Here is a 25,029-nt window from a genome sequence, read left to right as displayed (position 1 = left end):
TTTTTCTTCCGCTTTGTTCATCCAAGCTGCATGTTTTTTTTTGTCTTGCTCTGCTTTGAAGTGAAAAAGCAATAATAGCGACGGCCTCTTTTCTGTAATGTCTTGAATGGAAATGATGCCGATTCCTGTTGAAATTGTACATTCCCTTTTGTTGCTTGGCCCTGCGCAAGTCGTCTTCACAACAAGTCTCATGTTTTAGCCGACTCTTGTCCCAACCTGCACACAAAGAGAAAACAAATTGATATGCGTACACATCACACTGTGCAGTGTGAAAACTATTCATTGTATTACAAACCCCAATTCTAGTGAAGATTTGGCAATGTGTAGAATGTAAATAAAAACAATGAGTTGCAGTTTCACAGTTTACACTTATTTTAGCGCTCAAACTCATCAACTTTGATTTATGCACAAAAATTAGTTGACTGCACCACATTCCCCAAAAGCTATAAAAGGGCAATAAATCACTGGGAAAGATTAGAAACGCAAAACAACAAACATTTTTTTGATGGTTTATTATTATTATTATTATACTTTTTTTTTTAACTCAACTAGTTATAACCGCAAACAAGCTAGTGTCATGGTTTGTTAATAAAAGGAACACTCTGAAAGGCTCACTTGTTCACAAGCTAGGACGGGGTGTGGTTTACCACTTTTAACAACTGCACAAGCAAATGTTTCAAAAGCTTAAGAATCTAGAGAACTCTCAACATGTCAGCAGCAAGGCCGAAAACCAATATAGAATGTCCGTGACCTTTGATCCCTCAGGCAGCAGTGCATCAAAAACCGGCATCCTTGTGTAAAATATATTACCACATACGCTCAGGAATAATTCAGAAAACCAATGTCAGTCAACACAGTTCATCGCATCTACAAATGAAAGTTAAAACTCGACCATGCAAAATGAAAGCCGGATATGAAAACAAGGCTTTACACGATCAGGATTTTTGGACCGATCCCAGCCCATGAATATCAAAAACCCATGTAAAATTGACGTCAATTGAAATGCATGGAAATATGGCAAAAATTTGGCTAAAAAATGCGGACAAACATGAAATATAACATGTTATGTCTTATTTTGTGAAGCCAATCAATTACGTCATTGATTGATCGGGCAAATTAAGACATTACGGCCGATCATTGATTTTGTATAAAATGCAAAATGTCGCCCGATCCCGATCCAGCCAATCAGATTGGTGTAAAGTCTAATATCAACAAATGGCGTAAGTATCTCAGGACCCAAGTTTCTCTGAGATGGATGGATGTAAATTGGACAATTGTGTTGTGGTCTGATGAGCCCACATTTCTAATTGTTTTTGAAAATGATGGAATTTGTGCCCTCTGGGCTAAAGAGGAAAAGGACCATCTGAAATTAATTATATCAAGCAAGAATTCCACCTACAAGGTTTCAATAATGTGTTCATCAGTTCTTGAACGTTGATTCGGCGATTTAAGAGGAAAGATGATATAACACTGCCGGTACACATGACCCCATCACAGCTTTTTTGGGAAAGTGTTGCAGCCATCAAAATTCAAAATGAGGGAATATTTGCAACAACAAAAAAACAAAATAATGAATTGTATGAGGTTGAACATTAAATGTGTTGCCTTTAAAGTGTATTCAATTGAATATAGGTGGAGTAGGATTTGCAAATCATTATTATGCGCGTTACACAACCATGTCTCAACTTCAACAGAATTAGGATTTGTATTTCAAAGGTGATTATGTGAAGACAAAAACCTAATCAATCACTTAGGAAGAACATTGGTACCGTGACTAACTAGTTATGGCTCTGGATCAGGCGTGGATAAGAATGAGATAAACATAACAGCAACAAAGTGCTGGCTGCCTTGGCAACAGGTATTCATAGCCTCAACCTTGAGACTGTATTAATCAAACTCATGTTTGTTTTGAACACAGTACTTGATGTTGGGTGCGGACTCCTATTAGGCAGTGCGGCTCAAAATGAACACATTAAGGTCAGGATGAGGTGCGAAAGCGATCTCAATCGAATAAAACTGATAAATAAAATAATCAAGTCAGAACCTGAATGGCAGGTAGACAATTTAAAATACATCATGTGCCTATTATTGCTGTGACCTCTGACCTTTTTGATGTGAATTACATACTGTATTAGAAAATGGAAAGTCTTGAAATTAAACTTACTGCTTTCAGAGTGACTGAATAAGTCTCAGCCTCTCTCAGACTGCTCCAGGTACACCGACTTGGCGGGCCGGAGGTTCTGGGTAACCTGCAGGGGGAACAGTGGACCAAACAGGTTAATCAGTAATCGTATAAAAACATGCTGTGTGATGTAAAGATAAAGATAAAACCCTATCATCTTTATATTGTTATTTGAATGTTTGGAGTAACATCGTATGAACAATTAATAAAGGTTAATGCACCTGCAGCAACTTTGCAGAATCACTCTCTCACTCACCCCCACCCCCTTCCCCCCACATACATATATATATATTTATATATGAACCAAAACATAACCAAAAAAATCAAGTTATTTTAAAAGGTTTCCTTTTATGTGAAAACAAGCTAACAAACATGTGTTCCAAATATTCAACCCCTGAAAAAATTCATTTACAAGTCAATTTACTGGTTAAATGGTATGCACTATGCATACAGTATTTGAACTATTGCATTCCTTTGTACTTCCAAATATTTGGAATGGTAATTGTCCACTGGATATTTGTGCTTTATCTTTTATTTGTCCATTACTATTTTCCAGTTAAGTAGTTAAAAGTAAAGAGAACATTTCTGTTCATGTTGTGTCATTTTAAGGATAAATACTATAGAGTGATGTATATCCTTTTAAAATGACCTGTAAATCGCTCAGCACTAAAAAACATGAAAGAAATGGGTAAAATTCCACTGAATATAAAAAACAACGTTGCTATTTTACCTTGTGCTTCGGACACCGCAGTGAGAAGTTATCTTCATTGAGAGAACAATCTGTAAGGGAGAGGGAAAAATATCGATACATAACAGGACTGCCATATGAAACTCATCAATGAAGAATACCAGGTGGTGTTTCTCGGAGTTATGAAAAATATCAGCTAATAAAGTTACAACCATTCTGAATGTGATTCATGAATTATTTGTATTTTCTGCTTTGTCAGTGTTTAAGCCTTTTGCTCACCTGTTTCAATAGCACAAATGTAGTGATATCGCCGTATGCAGCCTTTACTGTAGCATCCCAGGGTGGAGCCAACCATCTCACAGTATGAACAGCTCTAAGCCACACAAGCAGAAATACACATTAGCAATCATGACATGACAGCAACTACTTAAACGAGCAGCTTCCTTAGACACCGTTTCAAAAGAATGTGATATTTACTGAAAAATGAAACCGAGTTAAACAGATCACATGGATATACTTACGGTTTCTCTGGCACCATCTAGTGCCTCCTGCAGGCCATACAGTCTCCCATTGACAAGGTATACTCCACTGGTCCACACGATGCATCCTTCATGAACCCACAACTCCTCTGGGTCCATGGGCATCTGAGGCAACTGGGCAAGTTGTGCCAAAGGTCCCAGGGAGTCCAAAGCTGGTGGCGGAGGTTGGAAGGGCAGGGAAGCCTTACTGTTGGACGGCACCATTCTGGGGGAGTCCTCGCTGGATTTATGCCTGCGTTTAAAGCGCGGGTGTGAGGTCAGCTTACGGTGTTGTGGTCGCTGTTGGGCTTCATCTGCTGGCTGTTCTTGCTGCGGTTTTGGCAGCTGCTGCTGCTCAGTGTCAAAGTCCGGCTCTCTCTTGAGCTCTGGAATAGGTCTGATATCAAGGTTCATGTCCCAGGATAGTGATGGGTTTTTACTGGTGAGGTACGAGGAGGCAATGGCACTGGACTCACCAATCATATCCTCTCTGTAAGCTAAGAAAGGGGCTCTTACCATGGCGGAAAGAGATTTGATATTTGAATCCAAGCTTACGATGCAGTTACTTAGAGCCGGGGGTCTGGACAATTGAACATAGTTTTGTAAGTTCTGCAAAGTGTCTAAAGCATTTGAGTCATTTTGTGAATTTGGTCCAGTTTTGGTTGCACCTGTGTTTGCATGACATTGTCTAACCTGGGGCTGGTTTTTGGGGAGCTTAACAGCATATTCGGCAGGATAGTATGGCCCATAAAGATCTCCAAGATGTTTGTAATTGGCCCATTTTTGACACAGACAGCAAAGCTGACAGCCAAAGTGCTTAGTTTCTGTAACAGCAGGTCCAGAAACAACATAGCCAGATGAAGGAAGTGCTTTTCCTGACTGAAGTGTAGTTTCCACCTGGTCCGTCTCCCTCATCTCTGACTCCCTTTTTGATAACTGTGAGTAAAGAGTTGAGGTTGGTAGAGACTCAGTTCCACTCCCACCTGTTTTCCCTCCAATCGCACTACGCTCTCCTTTCAACTTGTCATCCTCAGCATTTACAATGGTGCACACTGACCCAATCTCTGGTATCTTGTTCTCAACATGTATGTGTGGCACAAACAGGCCTTTTAGATTTGGATCCAGGAATGCTCTATTTATGCTGTGAGCCCCTTTTGCCCCCAAAAGTGTTTCAGGGTTATCTCTAGCCGCTGATTGTGATGTTGGTGCCCCTCCTCTTCTCATTCTTTGACGTCCTCTTCTTTCTGGTGAGCCATCTTCATCTTTAAAACCTTTGCGCCGCCGTCTCACAGGTTTGACTTCAATCTCTGGTTGAATTGGTTCACTCTCAACATCCACTTTTACTACCTGGGTTAAAATGGGTGGGGTCAGAGGAGGAGTGCTTTTGTTTTCCAAGATGGAGGTGGCTGTGCTGGTTGTAGATTGATCTGTGTCGGGTATTGTAAGGGCAGCTGTAATTGGAGTTGGTAGCAATTGAGAAGAATTCTGATTCAAGATTGGAGCTTGGGCTTGAGACTGGATCTGTGTTTGGGCAGGGTTTTGGACACGTTTTTGTTTATTCACACTTCCAACTGGTCTGCCCTTCTTTTTGCCAGATGGAAAATAGCCCTTAGGCACAGAGTTATCTGGCGTCTTACAATCTTGTGTCTGATGTCTGCTCAGAACATGTCCTTGAGACTGGCTATGATGGGGTGAGGTAGCTCTATAGTAGTCACTGCCAGTATAATCATCAAATCCCATGCCAGATTCTTGAAGTTTCTGTCGAAGAAGGTTAGCAGCACACTGCTCTCCTCTTCTTGTCTCAAGCTGCTGGTAAGTATTAGTGAAATGTTGAATGTCTGACAGGGCAGATGAAGATGGAGGTGGAGAACCCTGAACTGGACGGGGAAGTGGTGGAGGAGGGGGTAAAGGTCCGAGCAGCGCAAAGTCTTCTTTGTCACCAGAGGCTGACACTAGAGCATCTCCTAACCCAAAGTCAAAGTCTTTTTGTTTACGAGTTTGTGTTTGTGGGTCACATGGGTAGCCAGACAGTGGCAATGGGCCAGTCTCATCTACACCTCTGAAGGACATCATGTCATTTAATGAGTGAGTGTCTTCAATATAGCCATCATCCCCACCTGCAACTCTAGGAAAATGGGTAATGTCTTGGTCCTGTGAATCACTAAACTGTGGGATTGTTGCATGAGTAAAGCCTGAGTAATGATTTGTTCCATCATCAACATTGCTGGCAGGCTTTGTAATACTTGGTGATATTTTCTGAACTATTGCCTCGAGTTTCAAACCACGTCCTTTCTTCGGAGGCAAGGCCTTCGTACTTCCACCTGATGGGGACAGAGATTTAGCAAAGGCATTATCACCAGGCAAAGGGGAAGAGAGATGTGGGATGTCAGAAGAGGATGATTCATCTTCATTGCGATGGTTTGACTCAGGGTGCACCCCAGGAGGGTGTGAATTTGTAGCAGCCCTCTGCTGAGATGCATCCTGCAGTAGCCTTTTGGCTGGAATAGGAGAAATAAAAGATCGCACTCTTCTTCTCAAAATAAGAGGATTCGTCTCACCAGGACCTCCAGACTTAGTTTGACGCTGCACCTGTGATTGAGTAGAAGTTACAACAGTTTGAGGTTTAGTAGAGTTGCATGAAGGAGGAAGGCAAGGACGTTTAGTTTCCTCAAGTTCAGCTGTATTTAGGCCATGAGCCTTAGAGGGAGGCAAAACGCTCTGTGAACCTGCCGGAACCGATGATGGTGGAGGAAGTGCTTGCGTCCTGTAGCAAGAATCACCTTCAATCATTCGAACTCCATCTCTGCCTGGGGGTGTCGACTCCCACATTTTCATGTCATAGTATCCGCTTTGTTGATGCAGCAGTGTTTTGGCTGCATTTTGCTCACTGTGGATGTCTGTTTGAGGGATCAATCTCTGTCTGTGTTCTGATTGGCTGACTTTATGTCTTCCTGGGGAAGCAACTGGCATCATCATCATATCCTTAGCAGACCTGTTCATTGCTTTCACCCAATCGTTTATTTCATGTGAATGCTGGAAAGGCCCACGAGGGTGAGGATACATTTGAATCTTATTTGTAGTTTGAGCCTGGGATGATAAATTGTGGTACGGATGGTGGGAAGGAAAGTGAGGGTGGCCACGAGGCACATTGCTTTCTCTTGTGTCTCCAAACCGATAACCAGGGAAACTGTTGGAATTGCTTGTTGCTAAATCCACACCATGAAGATATGACTGATGTCTTGACGGTGATGATAACGGTTTTGTGCTTAGAGAATGGAGCGGTTGGTGCCTATAGGGGTCAGAATTTAGTACAATGGATGAATGTGAAGATTTTGAAGAATATTCCATTTCACTGTCATTAGTTCCATCACTGCCATGAAAATCGGGGTTTGGATCGATCTCTTTGGATGCTGTTTCAATTTTTATCACTTTTTTCTCTAAAATGTCCTTTTTACTCATATCATTGGCTGATGCTGGGGAGGAAAATGGCTGCTGAATCACAGAGGCGGCACTCAGATTTTTTTCTCGCTCCCTGTTATTTTCCTTTTCCCTCTCTGGTGTGCTACGCCTATTTGGCGACACATCGCAGATGACAGAGCGACGTTCTGATTTCTGAGATTCTGCTTGACCAGTACACCCTTTCAGTGGCTCAGGCTCTTGCAAAAGGAGCTCCTGTACAGCAGATGATGAGGTGGACATATTGGCCAATGCTTTTCGTTGTGGAAGAGAATAGTCAGCTAAATTGATATGTTTAGGTTGGATTGGCTGTGCATCTGAGGCTCGTGGTAAATGATCCTCAGAGAAATCCACTTCTTTTTTTGCAGTATGTTGCAAAATCTTTGTGTTGGAAACGTCTGGCTTAATTGACGACTGAAGACCTGTGGCAAAATTGGTTTTACTTCCAAGTCGATGATTCTGATGTTGGGGCTTTCCCGTAGTTCCCATTAGGGCCAAATGATCACTGGCTCCACTTTCCATCATTTTTATATTTTCTGTCATACCATATGGGTATCTTGTTTGAAATTGTTGTTGAACTTGGAGATGTGCAGGAAACGCCTGTTCTGGTCTTCCATAACGTCTATCTAAATTATAGCCCTGAAGAACCTCTTGTAAAAGGCTAGGGAATTGTTGGATTTGAGAAATGTCATCTTGGGCTTTTGTTCCTACTGCTTGGCCTCTCTTTCCAAATGCCTCAGTTAGAGAACTCAATTCTTTTGAATGTTCAGGAACACAACCGGAGTGTGATTGCTGAAAGCTTCTGGAACTTGATTCCATTACACCTGCTGGGCCAGTCCTTCCTTTCTTCATCATTGACAACTCAGAGCCATAGGTGGACTCTACAAACCCATACTTGTTTGATCCAAACTGGCTGAGATTGTGGGCTTGTTCAATATTAGATTTTGGGTGCTGAGATGAATATCGACTTAGGTCCATACCTTCTTCTCCATTATTACTCGTTGACTCTTTCAAATAGGATTGTTTCTCCTTCAAACAGAGTTCTTGGGGCTGCTTGCTTTTTTCAACTTGACTTCCATCAGAACGAGCTGAAACAATCACACCAACACTTAGCTGTTCCTCAGATGTGGGTTTTTGTTCACTCTCGCCATGTGCTGTAGAAGCAGTGTGCAACATATTTTCTTTGTCCTGTCCATGCTTTGTGCTGATTTCTTCATCTCGAAGCATTTGGCTATTGCCTTTCTCCATTTTATCAACCCCGTCTTCATGTTCCATTTTGATCTGTTCATTTTTTATTTCGACACTCTTTTTATGGCCACCTTTTGAGTTAGTTTTTAATAAACTAGGATGTAAGCCACGATTTGGCTGGGGGGGAGGAATAATACAGGAGATGGATGAAGAAACTGAAACTGGAGGTTTTGAATGTGAATTTGGGTCAGCCTCTGGAGATGGTAATGTAGACGCAATATGAAGACTTGCTTTTGAGACCATTTCGCTTGGTGGTGACTTGTATGTAAATGTTTTGGCATTTAATGCTTGTCCAGGTTGTGGCTGGGGTTGGCTGTGAGGAGGATGATAAAAAATTGGTTTAGGTTCACTGCTTGCGCCACTCATCTGCCTCACTCTTGTATGTCCCCCCTCTATTAAATGATCCTCTTGCTCTATCTTGGTTTCAGCTGACATATAGGAGGAGTCCTCATCGTCAACAGTTTCTAAACCAGCCCCTTCAGCAACTCCTACAACAGTTCCATCTCTAACTGCAACTGCACTTGGATTTTTACTCCTTGGTTGCAATGTTGGAACACTGTGTGTTGTTGGTTGCACCTGTCCACCCTCTTTGCCCTTCTTCTGCGACAGCACATTGTCAGTGCGGAGCATGTGTTGAATAGTGTTCGGTAAATTAGCTACCTGGGAGCTCAAGGCATTAAGACTACTTAGTCCTGTATCATGCATTTTCCCAACTAGGGGAGAAGAATAAACAGAGGGACCTTCCTCTCGGGGCGCAAGCCCTGAACCTAGACCAGTTTTGTTGCAACTTGTTGGTGGCACACTGTTTACTCCAACAGTACTGATGTTATGGCCTTTGTGACTGCCACTGCTACCACAACTACTGATGCTACTGTTTGAGTTGGGTGTTGGACTTAACTGTGACACGGCCTGGATTAATCTATGACCATGACTGCTGCTATGGACAGTAGATGAAGGGTGGGAAGGGCCAGAGGGGTTTACATAGGTTTCTGAAACACCCATCAAAGGGGAAGGAGTGGAGCTACAGCCGGGGGAATGTACTGCTGAGGCAGCTGGGGATGGGTTGGAGATCGGGCTAAGGTTTTGGTTCATCTGACTTTGTTGAGAATGCAATGGGGATTTGGCTATTTCTTGAGATGCTGCATGAGGTACAGTGGGGGTGGATGGCTGGTGATGTTTACCATACACCGTGCCTGGAGCTGGGCCTTGGTGCTGCATCTTTAGAGTGTTGTCGTAGCCCACACCTAAATTGTGCTGTGTGTTGCAGTGCTGCAGTGTGCCCTCCTTGTGAAGTGTTTGCGTCTGCGGAATATATCCAGCATAGCTTGATGCATGGTAACGCTGCTGAACACTCTCCACTGGCCCCATATTGTTAGCAGCAGCTGAACCAGAGGCAGAGTTTGCACTTGAGTTGACACTGTGTGAACTGTTGACTTTGGGATCAAAACCGGTGTTAGCAGTCCCATCAGCATATCTCTGTGGAGGGGGGCTGTACATCCCCGATGACACTCCTGCCTGTGGAGAGTATTGTGGGTATTGAGGGTTCATTCTATGCCCAGAGCTCGGATAAGTCCGATGCTGCTGCCCATGGTGGACTGGAGAGAATGTTTGTCCATGTTGGCGGCTCTGAGAACCTGGCATGGCTTGCATTGCAGCGTTCTGACTCATATTGTATTGGTGCGGAGAGAATGCTCCAGAGCCTGCACCTGATCCAGTGCTGGGCCCATAGTCTACTGAATATTGTGACACGATGCCAGATGATAATACAGACCCAGCGCCAGAATGTCTGTACTGGGGAGGTATGTGAGCATCAATATTAGGGTAGCCAAATCCTGTTCCATAGGCCAGACCTCCTTTTCTGTTTTTGTCCTTCCCGCCCAATGAGAAATAATAATCCATTGTGTCCTTCCTGTATGGGTTGCTACTGCTGCTGTGAAGGTTACCCTGTGTGGGCGATGGCTCGACAATGCCTCTGTTTCGAGCATTGTAAGCAAGCATGGGACTGACTTGATTGGAGTGGGGATGGCCTCTGTGTAGGCTCTGCTGTTGCATCGCTGCATAATCTTCTGTCATCCTTGGGGAGATCTGGGGGTCTACACTTTGAGGGGGATATGGAGGTCCCCCTCCACCCCTCATGCTAAAGCCGGGGGGGAGAGAATGGGGGGTGGGGCTATTTGAAAAATTCTGCATGTTTTCCCTTTTGACTTAAAGACCGACAACACTGATTAATGTCAGTGGAAAATGCAACCCGTGTATAAATGAAGAGCTGATAGCAGGAACCATGGATGCAGAAGAGAGCAGAACTTTTTAAAAATGAAATGCTTTGTTAAATCCACTACAACACTGAAGCACTGGGAATGTACAACTGAATACCAGAAGTAACCAACAGATGGTTGTATCAAAGAGTAAAAATGTTTTCACTTCAATGTGGCATTGGTTTATGGTTGTTTCCACATAAAAAGGCTCACATCACAGTGGGTTTAAAATTTGTAGTCATTCCTTTGCAGTTTGGCATCAAGAATACGATTTCATGGATGACTAATGCGTCATTATAGGTAAGGCAACTTCAAATGTCTCACTTGCAGATATTGTTCCATAACAGCGCCAGCAAACGTAGCTGTTTTAGCATAAAGATTATGGAAATATATAATTGCAATTGTGCAAAAATATTTGTTCCATTGAGACAGAATTCTGACAAGATTTTTTTTCTTCTTCTTCTTCGTTAGTATGTGAAATTTTGCTCGGGCGTGAACCAAAATGATCTTGAAGTATTTGAGTCAAAAAGGTTTGAAAACAGATTTTTACAAAACACTTCCCAGGACTCCATTGATATTCTCATCCACTCTTGGGTGCAGTGTGACACTTTGGCTCTTGTCTTTCTTGGTCATTCTCATTTCATATCATTTTTGTTTTGTTTTTTCTGTCACTACATGCATTCATCTGGGTGATAAACTGTCTTTGGTCCCTCTTATTTCATTATTTCTTGGCATAGATTCCTCTTGATGCTGCTCTCCTGGTACTTCACATGTAGTCGTCTTACCTTTGTTATTTTCTGTCAACCATCATTTAATTCTACCTAGCTCCATGGCAACTTATTTCCCAAAAGGAAGGTAATCCATTTATTCCACTTCAAGTTCAGTCCTTTCAAACTCCAGCTCTCGTTTTTTCCTCAGTAACTCCATGCAGATAAATTCATTTTCCGGCAGCTGCAGACCAGTGGCTCAGAAGTCTGTAAATCAAAAGACAAATGTATAAGTTGGCATGTGAGGGGGTAAAACATAATGCCATACATGCCATACAATTATTACTGTGATCATATGAACTAATGTCTGTTGAAACATAGACATATTACGAACATTATGTACTCGTTTACCCGAGTTTTATCTTGAGTCAAATTATGTCAAATACATGATATGCCAAAGTTATGATTTATCAACACTGTAAAATTATCTTTTTTTATTTTAGGAAAATATATGTTCACTATTGTGCCTCAAGTTTGCAGTAGTGAAGAACTCTATCTACTATTTTGGCCTCATTCAGGTGCTTGAGAGTCAGAAACATTGGGGAAAGCTCCCTGGTTGATGATGATAATCATAGATAGTTATATTGTGCAAGTCATAATGATACTTATTAGTGTATGGCTGTATGGTGGTGCTTGGCACAGTAGGTACTACTCATAGGGAATTGTTGTAGTCTATTTAGGTGTATACAGATTAAAGGTGTATGCAAAAATATTAGATTAGATACAAGATTCGTACACATTTTATGAAACAAATAAAAAATATGAATATAATGTAGACATTTATAAAAACTAACATTTTGTCATGGACTTTGACACAGTTTTTACAGACATAAAAAAAGGCATGCCTAAGCGTTCCCTCTTGACTGATAAACAGGTTTGGTGAACCAAAAGTGGGGCAGTGGGAGCTAGCAACTCTGGAAATAAAGTAACATTCACAGTCACATAATACTGCTACCACACTGCAACTGCTGAAATAAAACAACTTCATAAATCTAAGCTTCATTTTAGTGGCACTAAATGTAAACTTTATTGTGTGTTAACTTCTTTTAATTATAATGGCTCATAATTTGAGGGATTGCACCCTGTTTTATGGGGTCAGGGCCCATAATTGCCTGTGGTGTCAAGCTTGCATTGTCTTGTTTTTGTTGTTTTTAAACCAACAGAATAGTTAAGTACCCTTCAATGCATTTGGACAATTGTGTTTTGTAAAGTACAACTTTAAGAAACTCATTATAATTAAACTATTAACTGTGACCATTTCCCTGTCTGTCACTTTTCTTAATATATTGCACATGAATGAACACAAATAAGCCAGTGATGATCAGTGACACAAAAGCAAACGGTGCATGTATCAGGCAGTTGTGTCTTCAAGCATGCCACTGGAGTCTGAAAAAATCTGTACAGTTGGAGAGATTCTATTGATCTCCACCCTTGTATCTTAATTACTAATTAATCACAGTAGCTCACTGAGCACGATCAACACACACAGATAGAAAACAGCCTGTGTAATGTCAGCAAGACATGGCTGTCATGTTATTAACTGTTTACGCAATTATAGTTGCACCAATTGCATAGCAAACATTATGTTGTTTTTTTGGTCGCTGCAATAGCCAACAGTAGGCTTTACGCATTCCGATTAGCTTAGTCGTGCTGCCTTTTTAGCTAAGTAATGTTGGCGTTAGCTCATACACTGCCAATTGGGATCTAGCAACGCTACAAGCTGTGGTTAGCATCTTAGCAAGACAGCTAATTAGAGTTTATTACGCTCTTGCACGTTATTTGAGAGCGTACACACACAACGATAGCCACGCCAGGCTAAAAGCTGCTTTAGCAAGAAAACCGGAGTGATTAGGTGCAGATGTTTCCCCCTCACAATTCAGTGGCGCTGTAACAAGCTGGTTTAGCTAGCGCATATAGAGAAAATGAGCAAGAGACGTGATGTGGGATAATTAGCATCACTCTCCTTGGCGTTTTTCAAGAGCTAACGTTGGTGAGGGCACGCTAGCTAACACCTTTAACACATACCTGAAAACGTAGCAACACAAGGCCCTGCTTGGAGTGAATGGCTCCTTTTGACAATCCCGCTGTTGTGGCAGGAAAGCCCAATCTCAGTCTTGAGTCCAATGCTACGCCGCTTTTTTCCTCGCAGACGTTCTGGGTCCAGGAAACCCCGACCATCGGCGACCAGTTTCGGGGAGGGGGGGAGCCGTCACGACAGTCGGATGCCGGGCCTTTCTGCCGAATTCCCCCCTCTTTTTTCCCTTTTGTCCTCACCTCCAGAAATGATGAGAGCAGGGCACAATCGGGTGCCTGTGGGTCCCGTCAGCGGTGAGGTCCACACACCCGCCCCCTCTTGCTCTCTCTCTTCCTCTTTTCACACACCGCTGAGGTGATTGCACCTATCTTCAACTAAAATGAAACACACAAGCCTCCACGAAGCGCCCCGACGTCCCTGAAGTGCATTACATACCTTCAGCACATGCTCTTTTCCCTACAAGACTGTTTTTTTCTTGCAACAGAAAGATCGCCTTGACACACACATGCATACACGTTCACAAACACACGCACGCACACATTTTCCCGGCGCCACCTCCTTCATCTTCCATATTACAGCACCATCTCTTTTGTTATTGCTCAGATTTTCATCAAAATTTCCCATTAAAAATTATATTGGACTAAGTGCATCATGTTCTCATCTATTATGATGTTATTTTTCCACATCACATCTCCTTTGTTCTTGTTCCAGCTTCAGTGAAAGTGAATTAGTCACCAGTGTACAATGGCAGGGACCAGATAGACTTGCATAGGATGTATAAGACTGCAGTGTTTGTTTTTTTGTTGCTGTTTTCTTTATGCTGGAATGCAGGTCTATTACTGACAGCTGCTTTATACTATGGTTTCAAATGGACCTTAACTTTTGCTGTATTTTGATTTAACAAACGTATAATGGCCATATAAATCTATCAATTGCAAATTCACTGGCGTTCAATACATTCTGTGAGAGATTTTCTCATCCGTAAAAAATACCTAATTGTTTTGGGGGGTTTTTGTTTGTTTTTTTCCATTACTATATATAGATATATTTAGCAGCTTGAGAAAACAATAAGAAAATATTTGGATTTTGTTTTTATGTAACATACAGTATGAATGGGCATGATTGCAACGTTACTTTCCAATACATTCTGAAGGAGATTTTACCATCCAGTTGAAATTAATTGTTAATTTATTAAAAACAATAAATGTAGTTAAATGACCTTTTGGGGAGACGTGGGCTTGCATTTAAGACAGCAGAGTGCCATTTGTATGTTACTGTGCTATATTGTGTGCAGGAATGCAGATATTGTACTGCCAGCTGAACAGGGGCGGCGCTACGCTGGGGCTAGGGGTGGTATAACCCGTCAGAAATCTGTCTAGCCCCAGTTAAGCCCTCCTCCAGCATTTTATTTGATTATTTATTTAATGTGTTAATTGATTGACTTTCCCTGTGAAGTCACAGCAACACACGCACACGCACACACACACACACACACACACACACACACACACACACACACACACTATATATATATATATATATATATATATATATAAAACCCAGCAGCTAGAGATAACTTTGTGGGGGGGAAATGTGTTTTTTTCTGAGCAGAGACATGCTGTCTTGACACTTTGACACCCCTGCACCACAAAACAAACAAACTACATGCACATGCAACCACCTACCAAGACACAGACAAATACAACAATCAAACAGGGAACTGTAGTTAAAACAATTAACCTTCACTGGGTCACTTAACCCATCACTCAAGGCCGAATTCTCTCTTCTTAACAACACTTCAATGCATTTCTTTCCCTTGCAAGACACACGTCTATTTCTATCATAGTTGCCATAGCAACTGCAGCAAGAGCTTTAACTGTGGATAATTTTTAGGCTACTGACATTTGTGGCTCACGTGCACATTTTAACACGCATCCACTACCCAGGTAGAATTCTCCAACCAAACGAATTGCGTGCAACATGCGGTTGTGCACTTGTGCGAGCAAGCTGAAAGAGAAGAAGCTGAGAGGCGAGAGGCGCCGTGCATTCATACGCTGAACCAGTAAGTCAGCCAGCCAGGCCTATCCAATCAACAGGAATGCCTGCTGGGATTCGCACAGTCGCTCCATCACAGACAAGGTCACAAAATCATCTATTAAGCAGCCACAAAGCATACAGTAGAGAATAAAACTAGTTTGGGATGTTTATCATGGTAGATGTACACAAACAATCCTAATTGTCTCTTCAAATGCAGATGCAACATTGCAGATGTATTACTGCATGTAGCCTTTACACTTGCACTTGCCTCGCTTTCAATTATATAATTTTTTCTTTCCTTGCACGAGTATGCTTTAAAAAAAAATCTGACAAATGACTTATTATGCATTTAATAGCAGCATCCATGTTGATTTTGTTGTTCTTTAAATGAACAATACAATGGCCTCAGTTTCTGTTAGTATTTTTTTTTGAAGAAAAATGTCTGTCTGTCTGTCTGTCCGTCCGTCCGTCTATCTGTCTGTCTATCTATAGCTATATATATATATATATATATATATATATATATATACAGGAAATATGCTAAGGCCAGTGCATTAATGGTTCTTGTTGCCTTTATCTAAGTGTTTTACTTCCAACAATGCTTGAAATGTCAATGCTTGAAATGTCACATTTACTTGATTATATTTGACAAATAAACACAGCGTTACTGTGTGGTGTTATGTGGTAGCAGCCGTAAACTCGAGACAGTACACTTGTGCTCATGAGTTTACATATCCAGACCAAGGTTGTTTTTGTTTGCTTCAAACACTTTACTGTTGAAGAGTGGATTTCTTTTTATAGCATTAAAGTATATTAAGGTATTATTCTGTACATTCTTGTAATAAAGCAGACAAATGCACTTGTTTTACTTTGTCATACATGCGCTCCCAGTACCCCCCTCCAGTAGCACTGATGAATTGTGCCCCCCACCCCCCCCTTCCCCCATGGTTTAAGTTGCCCATCCCTGGCGCAAGGTATTTAAGTTCATGATATCCATCATAATGTGGTAGACTAGAGGTACAACTGGAAATTGTATCTTTAATACTGAGGTTTTCAGTTAGACATTCACAGTGTCCGACACTGTAAAGTGAATGAACATTTGCATGTAGTAGTTTGAAATATTTAGTTAATCATTTTGTTGTTTATAAACCAATGCAATACTATATTAACTTATACCACTGCACTATACCGTTAAAATAATAATAATATTTTTTTACATTTGTTTTGTCCACTTTTCTTTTCCCCATGATATGCTTCCATCAAAGATACCTCTAAGTACAGGTACTGTTAGCTCCCATATAATGACAATATATTGTATTCAATATACTGTATGCAAAAACGAAAATCTTAATTTTATTGATGTTGTTTTGATGGAAACAAAAATCTTTAACATTTCAGCAAATACCTTTTTATATATTTTGTATTATTAGAATGAACAACTTGCTACCAAGCAGAGTTTGAGCAGTTTCCTTGACGACCACATCAAGTCAAGTGACTGAGCTATGAATACAGCGACCAGCCACAAAACTGTGACCACTTGCTATGCTACTGGTATGCAATACACAAGATGTATCAAATATTCTGTCTTTACAAAGATGATAATGTTCCTTTGGGATTTGCTCTGTCAGACAGGTATTAGTTTAACAATATGCTTTTTAATGTGGTCATAGTTTGCAGTTTGCAGGGGTGTACAACAGCATGGTGTCATCTGGGTGCTCTTAATATTATTAAGATGTACTATTATTATTCCTATAACATTTTCAAATGATCACCTCTACAGTAGTCCTAGGAAATCTCAAAGTCTGATTTAAGCAATAATGTATAGAAAATTGATAGATGGATATTGACAATTCCGATCTTGCGTCACAAGTCAAAATGGCAGTCTTATGCTGCATTCGAGGAGGGTTTGAAGTCGGATTTATCCCAATCGGAGTGTCCCAGTTTCACCCTCAAAGCGTTCGAGGCAAATGTAAACAACAAACATTGCTGATTCCCATAAATTGTTTGTTGTTCTGGTTAAGCAGTGATTCCAAATCACCAAATCATGCTGTGTCACGTGAACATTCGTGTGTTTACATTTGCGTTGGACGCTTTGAGGTCGGAACTGACACAACCCGAGTGGAATAAATCCGATTTCCTACATTCCTCGATTGCAACATTATTTCCTTGGTGAAAAACAATGCTCTCCACTCATTGAAAAGCATTAGACTGGACATTTGTAATTTGATTGTGAGGATTATTTTGATTTGAAAATGTGACAAAATTAGTTTGACTACTATAATAATAGGCTATGCGTGGTTTGTATGCTAGTCACGGGGGGGGGGGGGGGGGGGACAATACAATACACCCGTGGAAATGAAGAGATTCATTGCGGAAATATCAGAAATGCCCGGGTGTTTGGAATTGTCAATTAGGGCATTGACCTGGAATTGAACCCACTGTCTGTGTGAAAGGCATGTACCGCTACATTGACGTTATGTACAATATCCTACATATAATTAACAGAACTTGTTTATTATACTACTATAGGCCTAATAGTATGTAAAATTACCCCCAAAAAATATTGGAATACATTTAATAAATGCAATAATTAATAAAGAACATTTGTGTATACAGTACCAACAAAAATACAATAAAGTATATAGTTAATAGATTAGTAGATTATAGTGTCAATAAAATGTTCTTTTCTTCGACGAGATTCAGAGACGGATTCAAATGAATGTGGTTTAAATATCAATAAACAACAGGGGGCGCTCTCTCCCAAAATCCCTCATTGTAAGTTAGATTTTGCCGGTGGACGTTAGCGACCAGCAGGGGGAGATGTCGCCTAATGTCTAATTGATTTTTCAACTCGATCACACCAAGGCTGTCTCTCTGCCACACTCGCCTCGTATCCAAGCAACCACAGAACCCTGCTTCCAATCACTACGGATACCGGGAGGGATGGAGGGAGGGTGGAGAGTGTGAAAGAGTCAAAGGAGAAGGCGGAGGAGGAGAAGAGGCTGGTGAGGTATCAGCATCCAATGCAGCAAACCTGAACGGGTGAGTGTCAGCCAGGTAATCGTTAAAACAGCTGTGTGAAGGGGCCTTGGGTTGGAGGGTTAATTGAGGTGACCAAGGCTGTAAGGGACACACTGAAATCATATTTCAAATCAGTCATGTGATAGAATGTGAAGGAAAAGTGAGTGATTGCCCTATTAAAATAGTTCGTCTTGTGGACTTCACAGCGCAATACCATACTTACAATTTCATGTGTAATGTCACTATTCGTACGTAGCACGCTGATGCCAAAGTGTGCAGAAATGTCATACAGCAGATGAATTGTCTTAGCAGACAGGACAAAGTGCATACTTGTACATAGACCTCAAGCTGGACATCAAGAATATTGAATAACTTCTCAAACAGATTTCCATAAAACAACCTAAATGAACATAGCGAGGACGTCATGCATAAAAGCCCCCACATGCTCACAGTTCAAGCACACAAACGTTCGTACAATTCTCGTGTGATGCGGCACTGACCTCAGACACGAGACTCCGTCCTCCTCCCTTCTTCTCCTCCTCCCCCACCCCCTCATGGCGGCTGTCATGTGAGGATATGCAACAGTGATACACGAGCGGCAGGGTTTTGTCGGGAACACTGAGCTGCCATCAATGTCAGGTGGATTCACTACAGGAGCCACTCAAGTGAAAGCTGACAGCAGCTCACGAGACATTCAATATGATACGTCCATTTCAAGCAATTGGTTTTAATCATACATATAAAGTGTTGATGTTCTCTGAGATTTGTACATATGTACAACATACTGTAGGTAAATATAACGTATATAGAGCACATGAAGTGAGTCTACTTAATGCTTGTTGCAAAATACATTTGTTCCTCTCAGTTTGGCAGCAAATCTGTACTGAAAATGCTAATTTTCTTCACTTTTACTGATTTCACAAATATTTATTTTCACCAAATCCCTTCTTGGTACAAATTGGACAATAGATGCATACAAAAATATTTGCTTGCTGCTATTTTCAATTACTTGTGATTTCAAATTCTATTTCTAAAACCAAAATAAACCGGATAAATGAAGACGTTGGTTAATAATGGTTTGCAAAATGTTAAAATTATGCTAATACGGTGAGCCCTAATTATAGCCAGTGCTTGTGGTAAAAAGTATCAGGTTACTTATATGCTGCTAGATAATACTTTAAAATACAATTTGTAGAGTAACAGTATGTGAATGCTGGAATTTTGGAATGGAATGGAAAAATATGGAATAATTGAGTTTGAGTTTATTTTAAACATGAAAAATATATATTTTTAAATTCAATAACAGTAATAAACATACAACAACAACAACATTAAAATAAAAAAATGTAATAATGTGGAATGATATTGAACAAAATGGAATCATGTGGAATGGTATCTAAACTTATAAATTTAAATGAAATGACAAATTATATGTAATGATATTAATTAAAAATGTGCAATACGTTGCTATAAAGTGTGGAATGATATTAATTTGTGTGGAATGATGTGGGATTATATCGAATGATATTAATGAGAACAGTGCAATATTTGGGTTTAAATATGTGGAATGTTCCTGCAAGTTATGGAATGATGTGAAATATTGAATTGTATGTTAAGATGTTAGTGAAATAAATGTGCTGTATGTTGGTGAAAAAGATTTTGAATGGGAATGATGTGAATCTGTTATGTTGAATGTATCATTGGGAACAGATTTTTTTTTTTCTAAGGGTGAAAAATGTGGAAAACTTAATTGTTGGAATGCCAAAAATAATAGCCTGCATTGTGTGAATTTTTGCAATATGTAGAAGGTGGAATGGTGAGAAAGGTCAAGAAATGTAAAAGGAGAGGAATATGAAAAATAATGAAATTAAATGGTGTACAGTAAGATACTCTAGCATTCACACATTAAATCATTTACGATCCAATCATCTCGGCACCTTCTCCTTATAATGACCAATAATATAATATAATACATACATAATATATCTTAATGTGTGAGTTTACAAGACAGAAAACGCTTGCTGCTGTTGTCAGGGAAACCATCTTCCTCAACTCTCGCTCTTTCTTTTAACCCTTTCTCCTCAACACATCCCTTTCACATTCTGTCTTTTATCACCGCCACATTCTCACACTTTGCTGATGTCCTCTCACTCCATCTGTCCATTTCTCTACCAGCCATGCATCCCTCTGCTCTGTCGCTGTAAAACAAAGTTGTGATCTGTAAGATGTTTGGTCTTAATCTTTGATTATTCACCCTCACGTCCATCTTCACACCTGCCATTTTGTCTGCACGCGTGTGCTTTGTTAGCGCTGACTCATTCCGTGTTAAAGAACTGTGGCGATTTGTGCTGTCCGGTGTTAACTATCAGGAAGTCATTGTTTCACTCTAGGTGTTATTGAGGATGTGAAGGGATGGTAGCACGGCTGCTGGGATACAGTAAACAAATTATGCTTCAGAAAAAAAAAGTGCTTTGAAACCGTGAGTTCAGTTTCCCCAAGTGCGAAAGAGCGAAGGCGAGAGGTATTGTGTTGATTGCCGTTTGTGAGCAGGAATACACTTGACTTTTGCCAAAACTTTGTGAAAGGCGGTTCAAAGCAACAACCAATTACTTTAGGTCTAGTCTAGATAAAAATGTGCATAGAAATTCTGTACTACTGTACTGTACTGTGTTGTAAAGTGTGCAGTTTTTGTCCTTTTCACATTTGAGTTGGTTCATACATGGAGCATTAGTAAAATAATATTACAAGAACACAACCTAAATAATGCCATTACATTATTAGAATAAAGAAAAAATGTTTTTAGAATGTCAAAATTCATAATAATAGAGCACCAGCCACTCTCTTATGGGGCGGCATGGCTCAGTGGTCATCTCCCATCTGTGAGGTTGTGGGGTCGATCCTCACTCCTGTAAAGCGCTTTGTGTGCGTGAAAAGCGCTATACAAAATAAAGCTTACTTATTTACTTATACAGACAAAAATTGGTAGAATCACAAAACTGTTCACACTAAAGTTGTTTTTTTCTTGTAATATTGCAACTTCCCAAATGTAAAACATTTTCTCTGTCTTGCAATGGGATGAGTTTATTTTTTTTTTGTAAACATTTTTTCATTTTCTCTCACTGACCTTATCCTTAGTTGTAAAATATTAGAAAGTTATTCTTGCTGAATAATTATTCGCTTAATTTTCTCTTTTTGGCATTGGAGTTACAGCTATCCACATGTCACACATCTGGGTCCATTCAGACAGATGGTCTGTAAAGATTTGCGCTAAATTAGGTTCTTAAAGTTTATATTTAATTGTATTGTATATACTTAAAACAAAATCACACAGGTCACTAATTTAAATAAATGACATCTAAGCTGTGCTTTTAAATGTAAGAGTATTACTTTGCTTGGTGCAGTGGAATTGCATAACCAATGTTGTGCTCAGCGTTTTTATCCCCCCAACATTCTGAAACATATTATAATTTAATTTCGTATTGTTTAAGATACAATATGCAGGTAGTTAGTTATAGTTAGCATTATTGAACAAATCCCCAGATATCTGGACATTGAAAGCTTATCAATGTTATTTCCTCTAATGAGACATTGCTGCCCCCTCTCATCCCACTTTCCTGCCCTATCAGTGATCCTCTCCACATCTTTTTTTTCTCTCTCCATGAGCCTGTCCCATTTCCAACAGCAAGAAGCTGCTGAAGGGCGACAGGGTGCGCCGGAAGCTGCAGGACTGGGAGCTCACAAGGCAGCTCCTGGCCAACAACAACTTTAACAACAACAAGATGCTGCTTGAGGCTCAGGTTGCACTACTTGAATGGTTGGCTCGGCCCTGGAGATACGAATGAAGAAGCAGATTGTCACAGATATCCTAAAACTTGACTGAATGAAGGATAAAATAGATGAGAAGCACACGGATCAGTGGATGGAACTCAGCTCATAAGAAGAGGGGTGAAAAGGAATATAGATATACTCAACAATTAATAGTTTTGCAAGTGAAAACAAGTTTATGAGTGTAATCCATTCCATGATCAAACTCATATGTGAAATCAAAGTTAGCCATTGAAATAAATTAAAAGGACATTCATCACAAGTTTCCCGCAAATGAGAAGACTGGTGTACAGTAGTACTAAGACTGACCTGTGAGCAGGGTTGGAAGGGTTACTTTTAAAATGTAATCCGTTACAGTTACAAGTTACCTGCTAAAAAAATGTAGTTAGTAACGTAATCCAAGTACCATAATATTAAAGTAATGTAACTGGATATCTTTTGGATTAATCCAATATTGAGTATGCTCATGAAGACAAAATAAAAATAAATATCACCACAATATATATTCTATACAATGTGCCCTTGCTATTTGCGGGTGATAGGGACCCGGCAGCCTACAAATAGCAAAAATCCATGTGTAATTAAAAAGCATGTAGGCGGTTGATTGATTGATTGATTGATTGATTGATTGGTTGATTGATTGATTAATTGATTGATTGAAGGCCATATGCTGTTTTCGAACTGTCACTGAAAGCAACCACGCCTTACAGATAGACAGATAGATAGATAGATAGATAGATAGATAGATAGATAGATAGATAGTTATCCAATGAGGATGACGATGTGTGACAAATGAAATGAATTTTTATCCCAGTCACAAGTTTAACCGTGTATATGTTGTGTATGATGTTTAAATAGTGAATTGGTGGGAGGAAAATTTGTTTGGAAGGTGTAACTCACATTATGGTTGTAGGCTAGCTAGCAAGAAGCTACAGCGTAGCATGCCTCTGGACTCTTAGCTCAAACTTTCACTCCGAGTAAGTTCCAGTGAATACCGGTCGCCTATTCTTCCTCCCGTCCGTGAAGCTTTTACAAACTGCCCGCGTGTGGAGGACACAACTTTTCAGTTCGTTCGTTCCCACCTCCCCGACATGTAGCAACGGTCTCACTCACGCGGGCGTGCACGCGCTCTGTCTCTCTCTCTCTCTCCCTCTTTCACACTCTCTCTCTCATGGTAGAAATTGTAATCCCTCGAAGTAATACCCATTTTTAATAAATGTACCTGTAATCTGATTAGATGTTTTTTTCCCTGTAACTGTAATGGAATACAGTTAAAACATTTTGTAGTCTGATTACGTAACAGCGGTACATGTATTTTGTCACTCCCCAAGCCTGCCTGTGAGATGCAGCTTGGTGCCACCCGGCATTCATTGTGCCAGAAAGTACAAAGAAGAGGAACTAGACTGGGGCAACTCTTAGCTCAAACGCTACATTGAGGTAGCTAACTCGTCATTTTTATTGTGCTGAATGACCTCGGAGACCCGTTACAAAAAACACTCGGCAGAATCGGTTGCTCTTCTATTTGTATCCGCCGACAACGCTCACTCCTGACCGCTATAATTGTTCTGTAGATGTCACAAACATGGATTGCATGGATCGGACTTACGCGGGAGAATTTGCAATTGTAAATAATGAACAGCTTTAACATTTATGATTGTTGGCTTCATCTATTTTCTGAGCAGATTAGGCAGACAAAGTCACTCATAATAGACTCAACACTATACAAGATCATTAGTCAGGATAATCTTTTGTAAACATCCAATTATTGGGCCTTTGCTGACTTCTATCGTAAGGTGGAAATCAGCCTTAAATTAGGCACTTTAATTAGTATGTACTGAAGTTACATGTGTATGTAAAAAAAAAGTGGGTTGATGAACATGCAACAACTAAAGTAGCTGCTCTAAAACAGGCTAAATACTTGGACAAGCAGACGGTCGCAGACCCCATGATACACGACGAGAGGACGCAAAGACTTGACAACCACTGCTGCAAGGTACCTACAAACGTATTGCTTTTTCACTTGCTGTTTAACCTGACATCAAAGGATCATACCAAATTCATCCAAATTACATAGTTACTTACCCTGGAGTCCAATAATTTGCCCTATGAGATAAATTAGTGTTAAATATAGCCTCCATAACAGGAATTTGCTCATTCTTTACAGAGATTTAACTGCTGAGAAAACCTTGATTTAGGGGAGGGTGGGCTAAGCCAACGGGTAAATTGAACCACCCCTCGTTTCTAAGAAACCATTAACTATATTATATGGGCGGCCAATATTAAAGCGTTAACTCTGGAGTTTATTTTGAACTCTTTAAAAAAGAAATAATCCCAGTTAATTTTTATTTACTTCCTGTGGCAGCATATAAATTGTGCTCGCATATTGCAGCCAAACTTGGTGGAGTCATTAAAAAGAAGATGGATAAACAGTAAACACTCACTATAGGCGATTAATTACAGAACATTGTGCGATTGTTTAAAAACATTGAAATCACTTGACAGCACTAATATATATTGTGTATACAGACTAGGCAACATTCACAATTCAATTTATATGGTTTCAACTTCCACTTAAAAAAATATCTATATTTACTTTACAGGCCACATTGACACTGAATAGAGCCTCCAAAACAGTTTCCCAATGCAAAGTTCTCGCATTGAAAACTTTTCAGTGGGTGAATTGGCAAGTAGAGTTTTACTGAACTTTTTAGTAAATATAAATTTTGTAGTTGAAATAATACATTTGGGGTTTTTCTAGGTGGCACAGGAAATGTTTGGAATAGAATACCTTGAAAATTGGTCCACACATTCACTTTTGACCTCAAAGAATGAAGTTGGAGGGTGATTACATATTCAAAAGCAGGACAAGAACTAGAGAGCCCAGCACGTTTAAGCGCTCAGCATGCAAGCGGAAACAGAATGAAGGACAATTCTTCTTGCACGCACACCGAGTGGCTATTTCAGAGTGGCCAATGCCAGCGCATCTCCAACGTGTAA

At 40.2% G+C, this 25,029-nt stretch overlaps 1 protein-coding gene across 2 annotated transcripts; it reads right to left on the bottom strand.

The window, feature by feature from the left end:
- Positions 1-42: 42 nt before the first annotated feature.
- On the bottom strand, positions 43-13,909 carry tcf20 (transcription factor 20). 2 transcript variants are annotated; one of them, XM_077556520.1, is made up of 6 exons: positions 13,140-13,909; positions 3,392-11,321; positions 3,150-3,243; positions 2,913-2,962; positions 2,165-2,249; positions 67-216 (listed from the first exon to the last, which is right to left on the bottom strand). In XM_077556520.1, exons 2-5 carry the CDS (start codon positions 10,280-10,282, stop codon positions 2,190-2,192), a joined length of 7,095 nt encoding a protein of 2,364 aa, XP_077412646.1. In that variant the 5' UTR covers positions 10,283-11,321; positions 13,140-13,909; the 3' UTR covers positions 67-216; positions 2,165-2,189. The 2 variants fall into 2 exon arrangements, with proteins under 2 accessions (XP_077412648.1, XP_077412646.1); XM_077556522.1 differs by lacking the exon at positions 13,140-13,909 and having other exon boundaries at positions 43-216; positions 3,392-3,552.
- Positions 13,910-25,029: the final 11,120 nt, after the last annotated feature.

Source organism: Vanacampus margaritifer, chromosome 2, assembly GCF_051991255.1.
Source record: "Vanacampus margaritifer isolate UIUO_Vmar chromosome 2, RoL_Vmar_1.0, whole genome shotgun sequence".
In the NCBI taxonomy this organism is placed as follows: Eukaryota; Metazoa; Chordata; class Actinopteri; order Syngnathiformes; family Syngnathidae; genus Vanacampus; species Vanacampus margaritifer.
The sequence above is the reverse complement of the archived record's forward strand: the minus strand, read 5'-3'. Positions and strand labels throughout refer to the sequence as shown.